The 22,092-nt window shown below is 39.4% G+C and overlaps 1 protein-coding gene across 4 annotated transcripts in view; it reads left to right on the forward strand.

The window, feature by feature from the left end:
* The window catches only part of DPP10 (dipeptidyl peptidase like 10), a 1,526,588-nt gene that overhangs the window by 785,653 nt on the left and 718,843 nt on the right, over positions 1–22,092 (forward strand). Inside the window, exon 1 of one of the 4 annotated variants that reach the window (XM_051849636.3) lies at positions 1,639–2,306. The exons of 1 other annotated variant lie outside the window; for it this stretch is intronic. In XM_051849636.3, coding sequence (XP_051705596.1) covers positions 2,235–2,306 — 72 coding nt within the window. In that variant the 5' untranslated portion in view covers positions 1,639–2,234. Of the gene's footprint in view, positions 1–1,638; positions 2,307–2,414; positions 2,550–2,904; positions 2,982–22,092 lie in introns of those variants that run through there. 2 more of the 4 variants (XM_051849638.3, XM_051849639.3) reach the window with 2 other exon arrangements.

Raw genomic sequence — 22,092 nt, forward strand, 5'->3', positions numbered from 1 at the left:
ACAAAATAATCCAACCCAAAAGATAAAGAATTAGAGAAATCCCCCCCAAAAAAAGATTCACACATATTTCACACACACACACACACACACACACACACAGAGTACATGAAACATATAATAAACTACATCTTGATTTGTAACCAAAGTGAATTTTATGCTGAATACTGAAAATGGATGCAAGTTCAGCCGTAAATTCAAATAAGAAATCTTAAATCGAATGAGGATAATTCCCTCTGGTGTATACTTGTCCTGTGTAACAGAAATTTTTGTCAGAAAATGTCTTCAAGTCAAGCAGATTGTGCAAAATGGAAACATTGAAAATGTGAATATACTCAAATAATGAACAGAATAAAAAGTAGAAAGAAGTAAACACTTTTTAAATAATGCATATCTTAACCTCCCTCCCCCAAAGTTCCATGTAAGAGGAAATCTGCATTGAAATTTTTATTGGATGAACTTCCTGATAGCTATTTTACTTCATTTTTTATGTTTGTTTTCTACATTTACAAATGGCAGTTTTTCCTAACAAAAAGTTACTTCTATTAAAGTGAAACAAATAAAGCACTTTGGTACTCACTGGAATATATATTCTATCTGTACACTGGAGATAACTTATTTCTTTAAAAAATGTACTTTAAAGGAACTGTAGTTACAATTAATGCTCAAGACAAGCATTATAATTCATGTTTTAGGAAGGTCCTAGGCATCTGCGACAATCCTACAACAGCCCCTCTGCTAAGAAATGCCTAGCTCCTAGGCTGAGTTAGGGTGAAAGGAGCCAGTCCTTAGCTAATAAAACCCAACTGGGGGGGGGGGGGCAGTTCTCTGTCCCTACTGCCTGAATTGCTTCACAACAGTTGTCTTGAATTCATTAACATCCAGATTTTTAACTCTCTCCTGCCTTTTCCCTGGTGAGCAATTCCCAACTACCTGCGTCTAAGCCTGGGCAACAGCCCCTAGTCTGTCTGCTTGAGGCAGAGCCTTCCTGGCACCGTGGGGAAATCCACTGCTACTGTACCTGCAGGAAACTGGCGGACTTTGTGATACACACTGCCAGAGAGCTACCTCTACTCACTCGCTGACTTACTCCCTGATCTCGCTCTGACAGAAGCTCTGGGGATTTGAGTAGGTTTGTCTTGTAGCTCAGTCTCTCCCTTGCAGTCCTTCTATTTTGTGGCGTGTTTGGCACGTGATAGGTAACCACTAAACATACTTTGAATGGGAGAGGGTTGTGTTTACCAAAAGGAGTTAAAAATTACAGGTTTTTCTACATGTGTCCAGCAAAAACGATAAAGGGAAAAAAGTGTCAGATTATTATCATGATGGTTATTAATGTTTTTAACCAACCTTTCGGAATTCCACTGGCACTAACCAGGCAGCTAGCAGGGAAATGCAGGCTGGAGGGTAAAGGGTGCCCATTACCCCCAATCAAGAGGAGCACAGCCTCAGGTCACGATCCAGGACAATCCCTCAGGTCCGGACAGGGGCTGCCTGCCCACCCGCGGACCCTGTCCCCCGCCGCCCTCTGTCTTCGCAGAGCTCTGGAGCATGCCCAGTGGCCGCGCCGGAGGCATCTAGGGCTTTTCACGGGTGCACTCCGCTTCTCCGGGTTTTAGCAGGAGCCCACGGGGGGCGGAGGGGCTGGGGGGACCCGCGGAGCCGGGCTGCATGGGCAGTGCGAGTGGGGAGCTCGCGCGCCGCGCAAGGCTCTCTCCCGCGTTGCGGTTGCTGGGGCGATGCTGGAGCGCGGCTCCGGGCTGCTCCACCTGGTGCTCTGAGCGCCGCGCCGGGAGCCCCCAAGGGCGGGCGGCGGTGCGGGCGGGCGGGCGGGCGGGGGGCGCGGACTGCGGTAGAATGCGAGCCAGGCTCCTCCCGCGCTGCGAGACGCCGCTCCAGCGCGGTCAGGTGCCGGGAGCCCGCCGCTCACCGCTCCACTAACTTGCCACTTGGTCGCCTCTGCCCCCCGAGGCTCTCTGCGCTTCGGGGAGGAGGGGGCAAGGGGAGAGGGGAGTTAGCGGGTCTGCGGTAGCCGGAGGAGGCATCGTGCACTGGGGGAGCTGCTTGCCGCCGCGCTACTTCCCCTCCCCGACGCTCCCCTCCCCCCACCCCGTCGCTCTGCCTTCCGCCAATTCGGGGAGAGAGACGGGCGCCTGTGACATGAGACCGCTGCCAAGTGACGGTCCCCGAGTCTGAAGTGCCCGCGAGGAAGTGAGCGCCAACGCGGGCCGCCAGCGATGACAGCCATGAAGCAGGAGCAGCAGCCCACCCCGGGGGCCAGGGCGAGCCAGGCGCAGCCAGCGGACCAGGTGAGAGTTGGCGGCTGCGCCCAGGCCCTCTGGGGAGGGGAGGCTCCAGCCCGCGTTTCCCCCGCCTCTCCCCAACCCGGCTCGGCCCCCACGCCTCCTTCTCCCCACCCTCCCCCCCGCCCCAGTTCCAGGCTCTCCTCCGCTCATCCATGGACTCCGCAGGAACTTAGAGCATCTTAGTGCGCTCCGGGGCCGGGAGAGAGGATGCGCAAGGTGGAGAGCCGCGGGGAAGGGGTGAGAGAGGTAAAGGCTGGGGATGCCCCGGGGAGCCCCCCGGCGGGCGGGCCACCGGGGGAGAGAGGTGGCCCGGCCAGGGAATGTGGTCCCGACTCCCTATTCAAGAGCGCCGGAGGAATCAGACGCGCTCCTGGAGCCCTCTACTTGCTGTGATCCAGCCTGATCGGCTGGGAGCCGGGGCGCACGCTGGCCGAAGCGACCCGAGTCGGCAAATGACCTTTAGGCCGGCGGAGTTTTTTCTTTGCTTTCCCGTTTTCTTTAGAGGAGAGGAGGGTGAGGGGACCGGGGCGCGGGGTGGGGGTGGGGGTGCACCGGGCATCTGTAGTCTGCTGAGTGAAACGGAGCTAAGGGGAGCAGGAAGGCATTCGTTATGAAGGGGGAGATGGGAAAGCGGTCGCTGTGGTGATTTGTTGGGTCTGGCTTGCTGTGTCTGCAGAGGTGAGGTCCCCCGTGCTGCCTGGGTTATTCTGGTCCCCTGTCAGTCCTTAGGCACCCGCCACCTCCTTTTTGTTACAGTCCCCAGGGTACTGTAGCATAACCGTGCGGCAGATCCCCATCTTGTCTGTGTTCCTGGACTGGGGGGGGGGGGGGATCTGGGAGTTCCGTGTCGCTTTTTGCCAAAGTTGGAGGGTCGGAAGCGCCCAGGTGCCCTGGTGAGGAGGAGGGAGGCTGCGATAAGCCGGCTGCAGGTGCGATTATGTTGCCATCAATTAGAGACTCCCGGGCTGAGAGAGCTGCACTTAGGTCAACGGGTAACCAGGAAGCTGGAGGGCCCAGGCACTGGGGTACCAGGAGTGGGGCTCCTTGCCCGAGTGCGTCGTCCAGGGCCGCCGCCAGAGGCGTTCCCGGCAGAGACACTCCCAGCTCTTCGCCAGAAGTGGGGCGATGGGGTTTCAAGCAGCTCGGCCCCCGCAGCGGCTCGGCTCTTCGCGGATGCTAAGCACTGAAGAGCATGTTGAGGGAGCTGTCCAAATCTCCCAGGAGTGGCAGCGAGGCGGTGGAGGCGATGCCAGAGATGCTGGTATTAATATTCCAGTCTTGGTCATCTTGCCTAGCTTGTGGTCTCTTTTCTCTCTGTCTCTTCCCTTCTCATTTCCCTCACATACATTTCACACAGGTGGTGGGAATTACTCAATGTCTTAAAGCTCTCTCTCCCTTTACAGGGGCAAGGACGATACATGTTGCAGTTTTTACAAAGCATTTGTTTTCTTAAACCATCATTTTTGCTCTGTATCCTGTGATAAGTACAAAAATCCCAAGATGTTAATTGTCTTTCCCTTCCTCTTGTGCCCATCTCCCCATACAACACAAGGTAGAAACTAGTATGTATGTGTGAATGTATGTGTATAATATATATAAATTATATATAATAATTTTATATATACATATAATTTATGGACTGGAGTGTAGATTTAATATCCTCTTCCAAGCAGACTGCTCTTAAATTTCATTAACAAGCCCCTGAGCCTTTCTACCGCTTTTGGAATGATGCTACCAATAAGAATGATTAGTCAGATGAGAGTCCCCATGTGAAACCTTTGCTCACTAACCTGTGACACCAGCTGGTTACTTGAGGTGCTGCAAACAGTTCAGTGATGGTGGAGGCAGGGAGGTAGATACAAGGCAGAGCTAAAAATGTACAAGTCAACTGTGGACAAGTTGTATATGCATAGCAAGTCCTTTAGTGGGGAGGAATCTGGAAATTAAAATTCATATGAGGAATAGATTCAAGCTTGAATCCATTTTTTCTTGTTAGGCATTTTTTTTATGTTCACTACAAGTATTTGGGGAGTAGCCATTTGCAAAATTAATGATCTAATTCAGTATTTTTAAGTCAGTTTCTGAGCATGTACATGATTTTAAAATGTCAGTGGTATTCATTTTGTAAGAGAGATCAATTCAAATATGAGAGACTGAGTCTGCACGGGGAAAGAAAGTCAGAGTGAAATACACAGGGAAGCATTCCTGTGAGATTTTTCAAGTGCTCCCAGGAAATACCTAGATCTAGCATTCTTTGTTCAAAGCTTGACATATGAAATCATGGCTAAATAATGTGGACGATTGCTGTGAATGCTCATCCTACCTTCTGTAAGACTTTTTTATGCACGATATTGGTCATCACAGCTTAATTCTACAATTGACACAAAACTTTCACATAATACCAGATATAAAACCTCCATAAAGATGTGACTAATTGTATTGGTTTCCATGATATTAAAGGAAAAGGTCTCACAAACTTAAATGAAAATGTACCTTTATGAAATTCTACCTAGTGATTAAATAGGGAGCATGTTCCATCTAATCACTCACTCTGTATTGATTTTGAATGATTTAAGCCTTTGAATGTTGTCAAACTTGTCTTTCACTTTCTGTGGTTGAGATTTTTATGGAACCCTAAAGAAACTTTGTCCTGAGCCACAAACAGCTACCTCCACCTACAGCACAGAAGAAAACCATAGTCTTTTCTCTGTGTGAGCATGTTTATGAATCATATAATTTGGTTATTGTTACAGTCCTGTAGAGGGCTTGCCCTTCCTGTTCGTTTATTTGTTACTGTCCTCTGCCACAGAGTGCCATGGCCAGAGGCAGCCCTTCCCAAGGGTCCAATAGCAATAAATATGGCAGGGACTGTATACTTTTATGACTATTCTGAATCATTGAATATACTTTTTATTATTTAATGATCTTTCTTTTAAAGCTTCATTGATTAAAAAATGTCTACACAGGTATGTTTTGTTTTCATAAAACTGTGCATTGACAAGAGTAGCTATAGTCATTTCCACTTAATGGGATCAATATCCCATTTTCCATTGAGGTGTCCAACATCTCCAGTGGCTAAATATAATTTATTATTATTTTAAAGAATTACCTCCTGAATACTTGCCACATACACAGCGTTGTTCTGGGCGTTGATATGGTAACATTTATTGAATGGACTTGGCTTTCTGATGCTCAAAAAAGTTTTTGAGGAGTATACTGTTGCTATCCCCAATTTAGAGATGAGAATACAGAGGATTAAAGAAATCAAGCAACTTGACCAAGCTTGTCTTCAAAAGTGATGAAAGTGAGATTCAGCCTGGATCCCATTTAAGTCTAAAGCTTCACCTCCTAAATTCTACACAATCACAATAGAACAGATTCCTATTATGAGAATGAAAAATAACTGCAAATAGTGTGTATGTGTGTGTGTAGGCACGGATTTACCTTGAATGTAAAATGGATGAAAAGTTTGTTTAAAGCTTCAACTAAAAATGTAAATAATTATTCTTGAAACTTTGAAGTTAATATCCTCTTAATTCATTTGAATAATACCAAAAAAATTCAAGAAGAACCTCATAAGTACATAGGGAATTTTTAAAAAAATCTTTGTATCATTTGCTTTTCATAAGAATGAAACTCAAGTTTGTTAAATTAAGTACTTTTTTTTTGGTAAGTCAGAGAAAGCTTAGATCCTGCTAACATTTCCACCAGATGGCACCATTCTGCTGAATCCAGTGGGTAAAAATATTGCCTTAAATACTTGACTGTCCTTTCATCTCCAAAAACCAAACCAAAACAACCACACAAAAACAAAACATTAAAAAAAAACTTACATTCTAGAGTATGACTAAATGGTATATTTTTAAAAGCAACTACTTGGCTGCAAAGATAGCATTAATTATAGTTTTCTTTAAAACATGCAATTTTGTAGAAAACCAATACCTTACAATTGAACATCATAGCATTAGGTCTATTATTTTAACATTTTACAGCCTATCACATTTTTCAGTACACAAATTTTTATGATTACATATGAATTTGTGCATGCATGTGTATATTATTAGTTTTGAAAATCATGCCTAATTAGGCAGACATCCAGGATTCAAAATATGCTGTTCCATCCTTCTTTCCTTTCAATCAAAACTTGTTTCGGGACTGGTATGCCATGGCTCACTTGGTTAATCTTCCGCCTGTGGCACTGGCATTCCATTTAGGCACCGGGGTCTAGTCCCAGTTGCTCCTCTTCCAGTCCAGCTCTCTGCTATGGCCAGGGAGGGCAGAAGAGGATGGTCCAAGTGCTTGGGCCCCTGCACCCACATGGGAGACCAGGAGGAAGTACCTGGCTCCTGGCTTCGGATCAGCGCAGCGCCAGCTGTAGCGGCCATTTGGGGTGTGAGACAATGGAAGGAAGACCTTTCTCTTTGTCTCTCTCTCACTGTATAATCTATCTGTCAAAACAAAACAAAACAAAAAAACTTGTTTCTTTACTGTCCTACCCTGTAAGGGGTCAGGCTGAAAGTAAATACTGGCTACTGAATACATCACATGTTGTTTTCAATGCAAAGCACTTCATAAGAAAATTAACATTAGAGAGAGGATATTGGAAGAAAAGAGAGATGTATTAAAGCAGAGAGTGAAATTTCAGTCCAGATAGCAGGAAAATTGCATTGCAGTGGAAACTTTAGGACTCCAGAGAGGGTGACCTTAGGACTTTTAATGGTGTGTATGTGGGGGCATGGGTAGATTGGGCTAGGAATAATTCAGACGAGTTGTTCACACAAATTTGTCTACAGATATTTCTATGCAACACTTTAACACACATGCCACTTGTTGATATTCCAACTATTAAACCTTCTACTACATATATTCATACTTGCAGAATTACTTTGTGTGTTTTCTAACCAATTTCACATACTACTTCAACTTTATAATAGGGACATGTACAAAGATGAACATCAACCAAGACAGTTTAGAGTTTTTTTTCACATCTCAAGACTTGTATGAGGTGCATAACAGGCCAAAGAAATAAAGGAGGGGGTGTTAACTTCTCTACAGAAGAAAAAGTAAAAGTTTCCTCAGGTGAATTTGGAAATGTCTCTGCCCTAATGTAGGCAGAAGCATAAAGCTTAGCGTTTATTATTAGCAGCTCACTATTATTTTAAAGTTTGCATTGTCCTGATGCCAAACTCTTCAGGTTTATTTTTTTTTTTTCTATCTTGATAGCACCTGTTCACTTGGACTTTTAATCTGAACACCTACCTTCCCTCCACCTGGTAGCCATTCTTATCATCCAGCATCTGCTGACCATAGGAAAGCTTTTTGTTTCCTAACAGTAGGGAAGGCTGGGAAGTAGGTTCAATGGGCAGAATGAGGCACTTAAGAGAAAGCACTTCTCATGTAGTTGTTTGTTTTTGTTTTTTTTTCTCCTGTTTTAAACAGCCCTGAATTCACAGAAGTTTTTCATACATATCCAAACGTACTAGTACAGATAACATCTACTTCCATACTAATTCTAAAAACACATGGTTTTCTCCAAAACTGATCTTGAATTGCTTTGCTTTGTGCTGTTTGTTCACAGCACAGTAATTGTTAACGGTACTCTTTGTTTTGCCTTTTACATAAAATGACTTCCTTTTCTTTTTGTTAGTGTGTGTGTATATCTATGTGTATGCATATATAGTCACTATCTAAATGTGATTGGTATTTTCTAGTTCCATTATTACAGAGTATTAGATAAAAAGCAAATTGTGCCGACTTCATTTTTCTCACTATTTTTAGATAATAATTTTTGCTTCCCCAAAAGTCTTTGTATATCATTTGGTCATGGTTTGGTTTATCATTCTCTTTCCAAAAGTTTTCTCAGCAAGAATTGACTTAGAAATTCTTCACATAAGGTAAATGATATGTTGAAATTTAAAAGTTAGTTACATGCATAATCAAATCTGATTTTACATTCAGGAATATTCTTCAGTAAAATTGCATTTTATCTGCCTTTAATATTATTGTTACTTCATGATTTTCAATTTTCTTAGGAGAAAAAATTATGTATCAGATTATAAGATAGCAAATGAATAAAATAGGGAAAGGCTACTATTATTATCTTCATCACTACCTCTTTTCTGAGCTCTACATAAAGATTCATTTTATTTATTACAACTATGGGTCTTTTCTCTGTAAACAAAAATGTGACAAATGTGAATTATATAATTGAGAATTTGAATGGCAGGTTCTCTCATAATTTATTTTCAAATAATGGACCAGAGAGACCACTTGAAGTTGCATTAATAATGTTTGTACAGGGAGAAGTAGGCCTTTCCTGTTATTGGAACATGAGTTTACTTTTGGCAAGAGAAATGAGTAAGTGAAAACTCTGATACACTTCCATTAATCACATTTTACCTCCAGGAATTATTTTAATATAAGCTGATGAATGCAAGACATGACTGTTTTTCTTTTCACATGTTTTGAAACAAGTACTAGAAATCTTTTCTGTAAACAACCTTTAAATCAATGTTCCACAAACTTGTGTAATGATTCTTCTTTTTTAGTTATGGAATTGAAGATAGGGAACTGAGGTAATATTGAAACAGAGATCTAAGATACAGCTTTTCATTCTGAAACCCGTAAAGAATTTCTCAAATTTAAAAATAGGCGATTCATTTGACTTTTTTAGTCTATATGTCAGGTTTCGTAGGATCTCTAAACTTATGATAGTTTTTCTGTCCCATAACTTTCAGGGATTTTAGAGGAAAACTAGATATTTCAGTTGTTTGTTCACTTTTTGAGTACTGGAAAAGAAATGTCTTCCAAGAAATAAATTGAGTACATTTTAAAGGTATAGTCTTCATCAGGGTTATTTTTTTTCTCTGATCCTAGAAAGTGTGTGTATGCTACTTCTGGTCATGCCTTCAGTGATAAGCATGTGTGATTCAAACTTGGAGTTTAAGTGGAAGAGATTCACCATCTGATTTCGTATCTATAGAGTTTGTTTACAGCTGCCCTAAAAAGAGCCTTATGCATCTTTGGTGCCATGAATGATCTGTTCTGCATATGCTACTTCTTGCAAATTTCTCTTTGCTCACAGAGTCAGTCTCTCTGTGACACAGAATGGTACTTTTGGTTCTTTTTTCTCTCTTTGCATCTGTACCATCTCTAAACCCCAAACCAGTTTCTGGCACTTTTCTTCATTTCCAAGAGCCTCTTCTTCCAAAACCTGATTTCTGATGTGTTGAATATTTTGACATCAGCCCCCTTGCCTTTCCAAACTCTTCCCTTTAACTATATATAACATATATACTGTGAAGATTTCAAGGAACCATTCTTCCTGACTCTAACACCTTTGTTTTCAGATTAGGAAACAGACTATGGAGAGTTTAAGTGATTTGTCTAAGATCACACAGTTGGTCATAATTGGAAGCATACTTGGTTCTAGGTATCTTCACATATGACCATTTTCTGTGTGTCATCTGAATGGTGACATAGCAGCTCTGAGAGTGTCTGGATGGCACATCTGTCTTCCTTAGCTCTTGACATCAGTGTAACCAAATGTGTATATCTATGTATGTCTGTGTCTGTCTGTGTGTATCTTTAAAGTGTTGAGTCCATAGGTAATACTCACTTGACATTTCCTGATTTTTTTCCTTTGTGAGATTTTAGTTCTAAACTATTTTCCCTTAGAGTTTTGGCACCATCACAAGACTTAAAGAGCTGCATATACATCTTCTCCAATCTTCCATTGTCAGGGCATCACCACCAGAGCCATAAAGTCATTCTGAAAGTCAACTCTGAGATCAGCTGCTCCAAGAAAATGACAGCACCTCCCACTACACAAGCAGAAGCTGACTTTCTGGAAGATTTCTCTTGCCCTCAGCTTGAATGAGCAACTATTGATTATACACTCAGCATTTGAAGTTGCAACTCAATAGCAATGGAGCAGCGAGTGGATGATTCCCTCCTGAAGGAGGGATGAGCTTAAGAACTCTGAAATCCATGCTGGTTAATATTAGAGCCTTCTTGGACAGTTAATAGAAACAAACAACTTCTAAGTCACTGAATTTCTTGGTAGATAAGACTTTTCCAGAAATGGAAATTGTGATTTTTTTTTCTTCCTACATGTAGTTGTCTGAGTATCAAGTTGCAATATTAAACCTGAGAAATATTTATATGGTAAATAAAAGTCCAGGTAAAGAATTGAGTCAGTAATAATTTTTTTTATTCATTTGCTCTGACATCAGAGTCTGGCCCTTTAATTTACTAGTTTGAGTAACTTACCTTGTCTGTCTCTATATTGGATACTTTGTCTGAAATTGGAATGATTATTATTTTGCAGAATTGCTGGTAGGGTTAAAAATGTTATAGGTTTATTATCCAATAGATGTTGAAAAATGATAGTACTTATTATTTGATTACTAGTATGTGTTGTGTGGCAATACCAGACAAAGGCAGAGTGATGGAAAATCAAACAACACTGGGTATTCAGTTTCCCAGAAGTTAGAAATTCCAGTTTTAAAGCATCTTTCTCCATTTCTTTGACCACATCAGAAACTTATGGCCTCCTTTATTATTTAATTCCTGTTTTTATTGATATGGAGATTTTACAATGTCATACTGGCTCAAAAGCAAATGTGGATTATGAATTGATTATGAAAATTTATGGTATACATTTTGTATGCCATATGCAAGTGCAGAGAAGCCAACAAAGTTTGGCTGTCAAATTTGGAGAACTAAAGATGCATTTGCTCTCTTAAATTTGTGTATTTCTTTTCCCATCCTGTGGTTAAATTCCATCTCATGCTTATAATACATTCTGTATTCTGTGTGCTGCTTCATTCCTTCTCAGAGCTACAGTTTTTGAGCTGTAACAGCGAATCCAAAAATACTAATGTGGAATCACAGATGGTGCAAATATTTGAAAATAGGTAAATACAATCTAGGATTAGCTGCTTGGGCTCAGAAATGTCAGCTTCACATTGCTTATTGGTTACACAAAGCAATTTTAGTTAAGGAAAATCCAAGGCAAAGACATCATGATGTAAAATTGCTGATTTGGAGTAGTGCAACATAGCATGCCCATAATTGTTATGAAAACCTCAAAATTAGTCATGCTATAATAAGAAAAATGTATTTCAGAGGAGTCAAAAAATGCCAAGAGGTTATACAGGTGATAAAAAAAATTAAGTAGATAGTATGGTATTGTTACACAGTATCATCTACTGATTTCTATTTAAAGACAATTTTTAAGGAGAAACTATGTATTCTTTTGTGGATAAACACATATTAAATGACGTAAGCTTTGAAAGCAACATTGCCAGGATAATCTGCAGATGATGGTTAATAATAACATGCTCTTTGTGCTCCTCATAACCTAGGATTTTAAATAATAGAATAGGCTCTCAATTTTTCTTCTTTAAGGGAAGTATGTCTTTTTTTAAAAAAAAAATTATAACTGGCAAATGATTAAGTCAAGTACTTTACTGTTAAAGACACTGAGACTGGCAAAGACCAACTCACACAACATCTCACCAGTGATGTTTCGTAGATTAGAGCAACAGTTCCTCCCTACTTAATTGGATGTTTACGTACCTGTCAGAATCATAGCTGTCATTTTGTTAGTCCGTAGTAATATCAGTTAAGGAAAAAATTGACTAGAATTAAAGAGGGAAGTTCCAGTTCTTTTAATGATTTTCCAAGAAGTTTTTTTCTGGGCAATATGTTTAATAAGACAAGATCTATTACTCAAAGTCTATCCAGAAGCATCACTTACCTGTGCCATGGTTTTAGTGAAGTTTTGATTTTTTGCAGTGTCTCATTTCTCAAACAAAAAAGACTCCCAAAGACTAGGGAGACCTGCTCCAGATAAGACATGAAGGTCAATAGCATTAAACATTGTCAAAGTAAAAGGTTATAAAAATGACTCATTTAGATGTGTAGTAAACATACATCAGGGACTAACTCATTAACAAAAGAACTTCCAAGTTGGTAAAGTGTCTCAGAGAACATTTGTGGGGGATGGCGATTATAGTCATTCAGGAAAGGACTTGCTACCAAAGTTTGCAGAATTATACACAAATATGGTTATTATCTGACAGAGCATTTAAACTAACACTTTTGGTTGCCTTTTATAGAAAGCGGTATTCTTTTGCAACCCATCTATCTTCTATACATAATATCTAATTTCATATATTTTGCGCACCTGTTACATAGTAAAAATTGTAAGTCAAAGACACACGGTGTCCTAAAGTTATATAATCTTCGTGTGGACTGATTAAATAATGCCCTAGTTGGACATTGAAAAGATGTACCTGCAGACAGACTTGAGTTTTATTCACAGCCTCAAGAATTTTTCTTGACTTTTCTAACTTCAGAAAAATGGTGCAATCTAGGCTTATACTTGGTGTCACAGCCAGCTTCTTAAGCAATTTTATCAAAGCTTTCTACAAACCCTATGGAACTTCGAGTGTCAGATTTGATTCACCAGCAGCAGGTGTTGGAATGTAGCCAGTCGGCCATCCCTGCTTGTCACATTCTTCCCAACAAATTGGTCCAGGTGTCTTTGAAGGATAGAGCAGAACAATTTGGTAAACCCAAATTGCTCTTCTGTGGAGAAGATGAGATAGGATAATTGCACACAAGGAAATGAAAATCATTGTTTAGGATTTAGCAAAGTATGGTTCATATCAAGTTGCATGGTAGGATTCTCCCTAAAGATGGCTGCCTTTAGTGCTTCCTTTAGAGAAGAGATAAGTCATCCACATGAACTGATTTCAAATGTATCAGAAGTTTTCCTTCCTCTGTCATTCACTTTCATGACCAACCAGTACCCCAACAGACAGCTTTTCTAATCTGTTGCATAGATCTGGAATTCCAACATGACTTCTTTTGTTCTTACTTTTTTCTATTTTTTGATTATTCATCTGTCCATGATTGCATGGTATATTCTGTCTTTAGAACTGATCTTGTAGGGAGGAGCAGAGAAAATAAGTACTTATGAATGTAACAGTGGAGGCAGGAGAAATAAACAGAGAATTGGGGCTGTATAGAGAATGAACACCTGCATATGGAGCAAGTCATTCCCTTCCCTGGCACTCAGCTTTCTCATCAGCTCTTTCTTTAAGAAAGTTAGGTTTAGAATAATTTGTCTGTGTACACAAAGGGGTCCAGTGAATTATTTTTGTAATTAAACTTATTGAATTATTGAAATTATTTTTCTAAAATATATTTGATTTTCTCATAAAAAAAGTCCAGACCAGCACTGTCTTGTACATTTTGGAGTGATAAAAATGTTCCATATTTGTGCTTCCCAATATTGATAATCAACAGCCACTTGTGGCTAGTGGACACTCAATTTTATTGCTATTATCACTGAAGAAATGGATTTTAAATTTAATTTTAATTAGTTTAAACTTAAGTATGTGGCTGGTGGCTAGCGTATTTGTTTTACACTTGATCTTAGCCAGAAAGCCGAGAATCAATAGTGTATTTGTTTTACATCATTACTTTTCAAATTTTAATATTCATGTTATTTATTTTGAGATCTTGACAAAAAGGAGATTCTCCTAAACTTTCTCAAAAACTTATTTTATTGTTAGTTATATGAAAGGCAGAGAGACAGAGGCTGATAGAGGGAGATGTTTCATCTACTGGTTCATTCCCCAAATGCCCACAATATCCAAGGCTGGGTGAGGCCAAAGCTAGGATCTGGGAACTCAATCTGGGGCTCCCACGTGGGTTACAAGGAACCAAGTAATTGGCCATCACCTGCTGCCTCCCAGGGTACAACACATTAGCAGGAATTCTGGGATCAGGAGAAAAGCTAGGACTGAATACAGGCGTCCAAGTGTGATGGGGTCAATTCAAGTATTATCTTAACCACTATACAAAATGCCTACTGCATCCTTTGTTCTCCCCCAAAAAAGCAGATTCCAATCCAGTATATCTGGGGTCAGGGCCAAGATTCTACATTTATAGCATGTGCCAGATGGTGGCTATTCTGTGGACCATATGCTGAAATGTGACATTTTATTTATTCCCAGCAATGATATTTTATTGTAATTGATGATTTTGGTCATGCTGGCACTTGTTATAAAAGAGAAGTCTGTGAGGTGAGCATTGTAATGCAGCAGGTCAGGATATACTGTGAGTGACTGTATCCCACAGAGTGCCAGGGATGGAATCTTACCTCTGCTTCTGATCCAATTTCCTGCCAGTACACACCCTGGGTGGTAGTAGATAACAGCCCAAGGACTTGGGCTCCTGCCACTCACAGGAGAGACCTGGATGGAGTTACTGACTGCAGCCTGGCCCAACCCTGACTGTTGTAGGCATTTAGTAAATGAATTAATGGCTTCATATTCTCTCTCTCTCTCTTTCTCTCTTTCTTCTCTCTCTCCCACCTCCTTCCCTCCCTCCCTCTCTTACTCTCTATTCTCTTTCAAATAAATAAAAATAACTAAATAAAAAATATGATTCTGAAAGGCCTGTAGCAAAATCACAATGTATGACTTTCCAATTATAAAAGTAAAGTAATTTTAGCACCAAAATTATTGGCCTTTTGTGATCACTGACAATAGCTAATTTTTTGTGATATACTATTTATTTAAGAGGTATAGTTACAGACAGAAAGACAGAGAGAAAGGTCTTCAAGCTGCTGGTTCACTCCCCAAAAGGCAGCAAATGCACAGCTGTGCTGATCTGAAGCCAGGAGTCGGGAGCTTCTTCTGGGTCTGCTTTCTCAGGCCATTAGCAGAGAGCTGGATCATAAGAGGAGCAACAGAGACATACACCATTGCCCATGTGGGATGCAAGTGCCACAGGTGGAGGCTTAGCCTACTATGCCACAATTTCTATCCTGTGTGTATACTATTTATGTGTATAATGCAATTGTCAAATTCCTAAATCAATTTAGTTCTCACCTTAATCCTACATAATGGATGCTGCATTTATTCCAGTTTGGCATAAGAGCTAAGAATTGAAAATGTTATAGATACCCACAGTAGTAGCACAGGTAGTAAATGGAGAAGCTGCCTCTGAGACATATGCAATCCTATGTATCATAATAATCATCAATAACTTTCCTTTAATAAATTGAGGCCACTGGTTTGCTATATGTGACTGATAAATCGATCATATTTGATCGTAGTTGTAGTAGTAATGCTTATTAGAATTCTCTTATGTTAGTGACATCTTCATTTTAAAGATGGAGAAAAAAGCTCAGAGAAGTAAAAAAAAAAAAGTCACCAGAGCCATGTGACTGCTAAGAGCATGATTTCTGTCTTTTGTGTGTCCAGCTGGAAATGAAGTTTGCTTTGAAAATTTTAACCATGTAGAATTTCATGCTTGTCAAAAATATTTTTTTCAGACTTATATATTTATTTTAAAGGTCAATTGAGAGAGAGAGAGACAGAGAGAGAGACAGAGAGAGAGACAGAGAGAGAGACAGAGAGAGGTCCTCCATCCACTGATTCACTTCCCAAATTGCTACAATGTCTGTGGCTGGGCCAGGCCAAAGCCAGGAGCCAGGAATTCCGTCTGGGTCTCCCACATTGGCAATACTTGGGTCATCTTCTACTGCTTTCCCAGGTGCATTTACAGGGAGCTGAACTGAAGAAGATTGAAACTGCTGCTCTGATAGGAGATGCCAGCATCACAGGCAGTTCCTCATTCCACCATTCTCTCAATAGAATCACTATTATTATTTTCATTTTTTTTATTCCAGATAAAGTTTTATGTGATCAGGCTAATGCAGACTCTTTCCTCACTTTTCTTTTTATATAAATATTAGCAGACACATTCATGTAAAGTATACAGTCTTTTACATTTTTTTATTTTAAAATTTGGATGCTATCTAAATAAGTTCTCTACTGTTGGCTTTTGTAAAACGATTCTTCACCATTATTTAGGATGTGTATCTCATAAACTTGATACAGGAGTATGCATGTACACTTGTCTATAGATTGACTATGTTATCAACACTTTGCCGGCAAATAGTCGCCATTCACTGAATACCTGAGGGTGTGACTGAAGAGGCAGAAAGCCAAATTTCAAATCATGGATCTAACATGTAGAAGTCATGTGATCCTAGTCAAATTATGTTCTCTGAATTTGTTTCTTCTTTAAAATAGAGGCAGAAATATTAACTTACAACAGAATTTTAATGAACATTATGACTACAACTATTATTATGGCTACTACAGCTATAAATTGTGGGAAAGAATAAAATATTTTTATTGATACACCACATGCAACAAATTATTGGCTTCAATTTCATAACATAAAGTTATTGATGATTATTATGATATGTGTAATTATATGTAACCAAAGACAGCTTCTTCATTTACTAGCTTTGTGATCTTGGGAATATTTTAACCTCTCTGAACCACAATTCATCATTAACAAATTAGAAGAAGGTAGCAGGTGCCCAGCCTAGTTGTTAGGATGTTGACCTCCAAATATAAGTGCCTGCATTGGATTCCCAACCCTGGCACCTGACTGCAACTTCCTGGTAATACAACCCCTGGTGGGCGGCAGTAGTGATAGCTCAAGTAATTGGATTCCTGTCACCCACATGTAAGACCTGGATTGTGTTTCCATCTTCAGATATGGCCCTGGCTCAGTGCCAGCACTGTGGGCGTTTGGAGAGTAAACCAGTGGGCAGGCGCTCTCGATCTCTCTTATTCTCTCCTTTTTTCCTCTGCCTCTCAATTTTTTTTTAGATTTATTTTACTTGAAAGTCACAATTACACACAGAGAAAAGGAGATGCAGAGAGAGAGAGAGAGAGAGAGAAAGAGAGAGAGAGAGAGAGAGGTCTTCCATCCGTTGTTCGCTCCCCAGATGGCCACCACGGCCAGAGCTGTGCTGATCATAAGCCAAAAGCCAGGAGCCTCTTCCTGGTCTCCCATGCAGGTCATGCGGGTGCAGGGGCCCAAGGCCTTGGGCCATCTTCTACTGCTTTCCTAGGCCATAGCAGAGAGCTGGATCGGAAGTGGAGCAGTCAGGTCTTGAACCAGCACCCATATGGGATGCTGGCACTGCAGGCAGCAGCTTTATTTGCTATGCCACAGCACGAGCCCCTCAATTTTTTTTTTAATCTGCAATAAAAATATTTTGCATGTGGGTATTCACCTCAATGTGTTTAAATGTGCATACAGTCATCCCCCAGTATTAGAGGGGCACTGGATTCTTCTCAGATACCAAAATGCAGTTGCTCAAGTGCCTGATATGAAATGATATAGTATTCACATATAAGTTATGCCTATCCTCCTATATTCTTTTAGAAGCTCTATATTACTTAAACCACCTAATACAATGTAAATTCTATGAAAATAGCTGTTATATTATATACTTTAAGGAATTGTAGCAAGAAAAAGTGTCTTTACATGTTTAGTGCAGATGCAATTTTTTTCTATATACTTTGAACCATGGTTGGTTTAAGCCACAAATGTGAAACCTATGAGTGGGAAGACTAAGTGTGTATATGATATCTTTATAAAGATTGGTATGTATGTGTTAATAGAGGGGTTTTTTTTTTTTTGGAAGGAAGGTATCTTCTTGTTCACCCTCAATGTTAGCTTCAGAAATGTCAGCATTTTCACATTCATTTGAGATAATTGATGAGCCTTTCCCAGTAGAGAGGTAAAAAGGAAATGAACTATTATTTTCATATTCTGAAAGACATTTATATCTTGTGAGATCTTCATGTTAAGGAAATAATGAAACAATATTTTGAATTTCTAACATAGAATTTAATAAATACTCTGTACTACATTATTATAAGGAATGGGTTATATTTGTAGATGTGTGGATAATACTAAGAACACTAAAACCTGCTAATGGACTAGTTCCAACATTGTGAAAATTTTGTATAGTATATTATTATTAAGGAGTATAGAGAATCTCAGTATATGATGAAGAATACATGAGATGCATACATTTGATTAGGTCCTGTAGGATTAATGTAACTTGGGAAATGGGAGGTATATCTTCAAGGAATACACTGTGTACCCCATTCACTTGTCTTATTTAGTCTGGAAAGACTGCTAGTGCTCTCAGTCACCACTGTTCACCCTGTCCCAGTGAATACAAAAGAGGATTCTAATGGTTGAAAGAGTGATTGAAGACCTCAGCCTTTACAGCACACATTTTTATTTCCAAAGAAAAATTAACTTTGCAAATTATAAATTCATGGAGTTTCTCATTTTTATCACTGCATGTATTCAGGTTGTTGAGAAATTTTTGAAGCCAGTAAGTTCATTTGGCCAAAATATTCCTCTCCATTCCACCAAGCAGTATTGAAAATTATTAACAAGCATACCAGGAAGCAAAATTGCAATGCTGAAATGTTTTATTGATCCACTAAAGATGACCAGCTGTACCAAGACTGCAAACCATTTCAGAGGAGGAATTTTTAGTTTCTTAACAATAGGAAAAATAAGTTTTTTTTAAAAAAAGTTTCATTTAAGATTCTATAAAGATTACAGAGCTATTTAAAATCAAATAACCTCTTTTCTCTGTAAAAGTTTAAAGAAAAATCAATTGTTTTTGCAATACACCTGCTGAATTACAGAAGGTCATACTTGGTAACTGCTGGTCTTTGTGAACACTAGGCTAAAAAAAGTTTAGTTTCTAATGCTTCAGTGGAGTCAAGCTACTGAATGGGAAAGTTTTTTTTTTTTTTTTTTGAGTTCAGATCAGCAGATCAGAAATTAACACTTGAGTTGCTGTTTGAGATATTACAGGAAGACTTGGGGATTGCAGTTCAGGGAAGTGTGCATTGATAGAAATCAAGGATTACTTACATTTCCTTTAATTTAAAAAACTATATATAAATCACACAGAAAGGTGTATAAAATGATATCAGGAGGATTCCTTATCCTGTGATATAATATAGTGGAAGAATATGACCTAAACTTTATTGGTTACTAATTACATATTGATACATATAAGCTAGGTAATGATACCATTTGATTTTATTATAAGCACACTCAACCATCCTGGGTGTTCTAATTCAGGTCTCTTAGGTTAGACCTAATGCATTTGCAAATTAGTTTGGAAATCCTGTCAGGTAATATAATTTACAATAATTTAGGGCAGTTAATCAGGAAGTCAGGATTCCTCTGTCTTCTGGAATTTTAGTGTGTTTTGGTGAAACAATGAACACTCTGTTATGCTCCGGTACTATCTAACATTAACAACCTCACCAGAAATCCACAAATACATTTAGACACACAGTCTTATCCTCCAAGAAAGCTCTTCTTAATTTGGGTGGGGAGAAGTGCAAATAAACCCTTTCTGCTAATTTTATCTCGATATCCTTTTAGGTAAGTATTCAGGACAACCTCAAGTTCTCTTGATTATAATAATCTCTTCCTCTCTCCTCCCTTCCTTAATTCCTTATGCAAAGATGCAAGATGAAATACAGAGATGAGTAACAATCATTCTTTTCTAATAAAACAAAAACATCTCACCCATATTTAACTGATGAATAAAGACCACTTAGAAGCTGTTTTCTACCATGCGGTGACTTTACATGTAGATCTTGTAAGGCACATATGCTCTTTCTTATCTTGGATTCTGAAAAATAGTTTTCAGACAACCAGTTTGGGTGTGAAAATACTTAAAATGACCAATTTCCTTTGTTCTTTTAAGTTATCACAATGTAAGGTTTGGTGAATTATTTGCTAACTTGCAGGTATTCAGAAAGGATTTTATGTGGCTTATCTTTTGTCTACTACTTTATAACACTTTGCTCTATCATTTGGTTGCTTAAAACACCCACTGTTTTGATTTCTTTATAGTTCTGTTAGACAGAAGTTAAAGCAGGGCTTGGTAAGCAGCACTTTTGCTCCGGGGGTTATTGGCTAGAGTGCTTACCTAATCTGTATTCAGCTGGTAAATGGGCAGTAATGGAGACCAAAAAGGCTTCATTAGTATGTCTGGTATCTTGGTGCCTTTTCAGGTGATGTTTATGCCCTCATGGATGTCTTAGACTTTCTTTTTTTTAATTTATTTTTTTATTTTTGACAGGCAGAGTGGACAGTGAGAGAGAGAGACAGAGAGAAAGGTCTTCCTTTTGCCATTGGTTCACCCTCCAATGGCTGCCGCGGCCGGCGCTCTGAGGCCGGCGCACCGCGCTGATCCGAAGCCAGGAGCCAGGTGCTTCTCCTGGTCTCCCATAGGGTGCCGGGCCCAAGCACTTGGGCCATCCTCCACTGCACTCCCTGGCCTCAGCAGAGAGCTGGCCTGGAAGAGGGGCAACCGGGACAGAATCCGGTGCCCCGAACAGGACTAGAAGGATGTCTTAGACGTTCTTATGCACTGGTAGTTGCCTTCCAAAAGAGAACATTCCGTATAATAAGGGCAGAAATTGTTCTTTTAAGGAACAACCTTCGAAATTGTAGAGAATCTCTTCTGCCACATTTTGTTGAACAAAGCAGGGCATAGGATCAGCCCAAATACAAGGGGAGGATAAATGGATTCCTTGTTCCCTTAAGAGAAGTGAAGAGTTTGCAAACATCTCAAATACACCAAAGACTTAAATATTGTTGGCCAAAACCACAGTAAATGGAAATATTCACTGAAGGCATATGTGAATAATTTAAGGGCATTCAGATTTTGAAAATATTATGAGCAGAGTGATGCCATGATGTCACTGTTATACTTAAATGCTGTACCATAATTCATCAATATATGCTCTTTGGTATGTGAGAGTGAGTTATAATTGATAGAAAACTGTCCTTCATGTACGATGATGCTTAAAAAGATAAAAATTTATATTTCACTATAAAATGGAAATATAAAACAACTGCATTTATCTAGATGTAGTCATGAAATATAGTTGGGAATAAATTTAATGTGTTGTTTGATTTAAAAAGATGGTATTTTCTAAATAATATCTTAGCTTTGGGGAAATTATGACCATCTAGATTAATTTGGAGTCATAAAGTAAAACATTTAATTGAACTTTTACACTTGATCTTAGTCAAAAGGCTGAGAAGTGATTAACTGGACCTCTGTGTAGGTATATCTTATAAATTAAATGGCAATGTGTACTGAGAAGTCAATTATTAAAAACTCTAAAAGTAATTTAATTCTGAGATGTGAGGGTACTTCAAAGGGCTCATGGAAAATTGAATTTAAAATATTTTTATTTTGATGCAAAAATTTTGAATTCCATACATATGCAAAAGTTAATAGAAAAAGTGTACTATGAAAAACTATGCATGGATTTCAAAGTGTTTTTTTGCACCAAAATAGCATCTTTTAATTCCAATTTTACATTGACTTTTTGAAATAACCTTGTATAATTAACTTTAAGGAAAACCACAGTGAAATCTTTAATATTGTTATATTACATTTTGGAAGAAGCAGCTGAGATGCGATTGGTTGGGTTCTAAAGATTCTACATAAAGTAAGCTTTGTCAAATGGGGGGAAATGATCTGGGAAGAAATCTTGGGAGTTCTCAGAAAGAAAATCTGTCTCTCTGTGGGATGTCTTTTTTAATAGCCCTGGTCCTCCTTGCACATTAACAGTGCATGGAAGGTCCTCCTTGCCCATTAACAGTGCATGGAAGATATCTGTTACGAGTGGTATAACTCTTTGAGAGGGACTGCAGTACAAAATTAAATAGCCCTGACCGTGGAAAATGTCCCTTTTGTGGACAAATTTCTCCTTTACCCCTTGGATCAGGTGAAGACACTTTAACTCAAAGGGAAGGTGAGGAAGCCACCTCAGAAGAACACACCTGCAGAACTTGAGAGATGGCGGCTGCCTTTCCTGTGCTCTGCACACCT

This window comes from Oryctolagus cuniculus, chromosome 3, assembly GCF_051225735.1.
Source record: "Oryctolagus cuniculus isolate XC-2025 breed Fujian yellow rabbit chromosome 3, ASM5122573v1, whole genome shotgun sequence".
Taxonomy (NCBI): Eukaryota; Metazoa; Chordata; class Mammalia; order Lagomorpha; family Leporidae; genus Oryctolagus; species Oryctolagus cuniculus.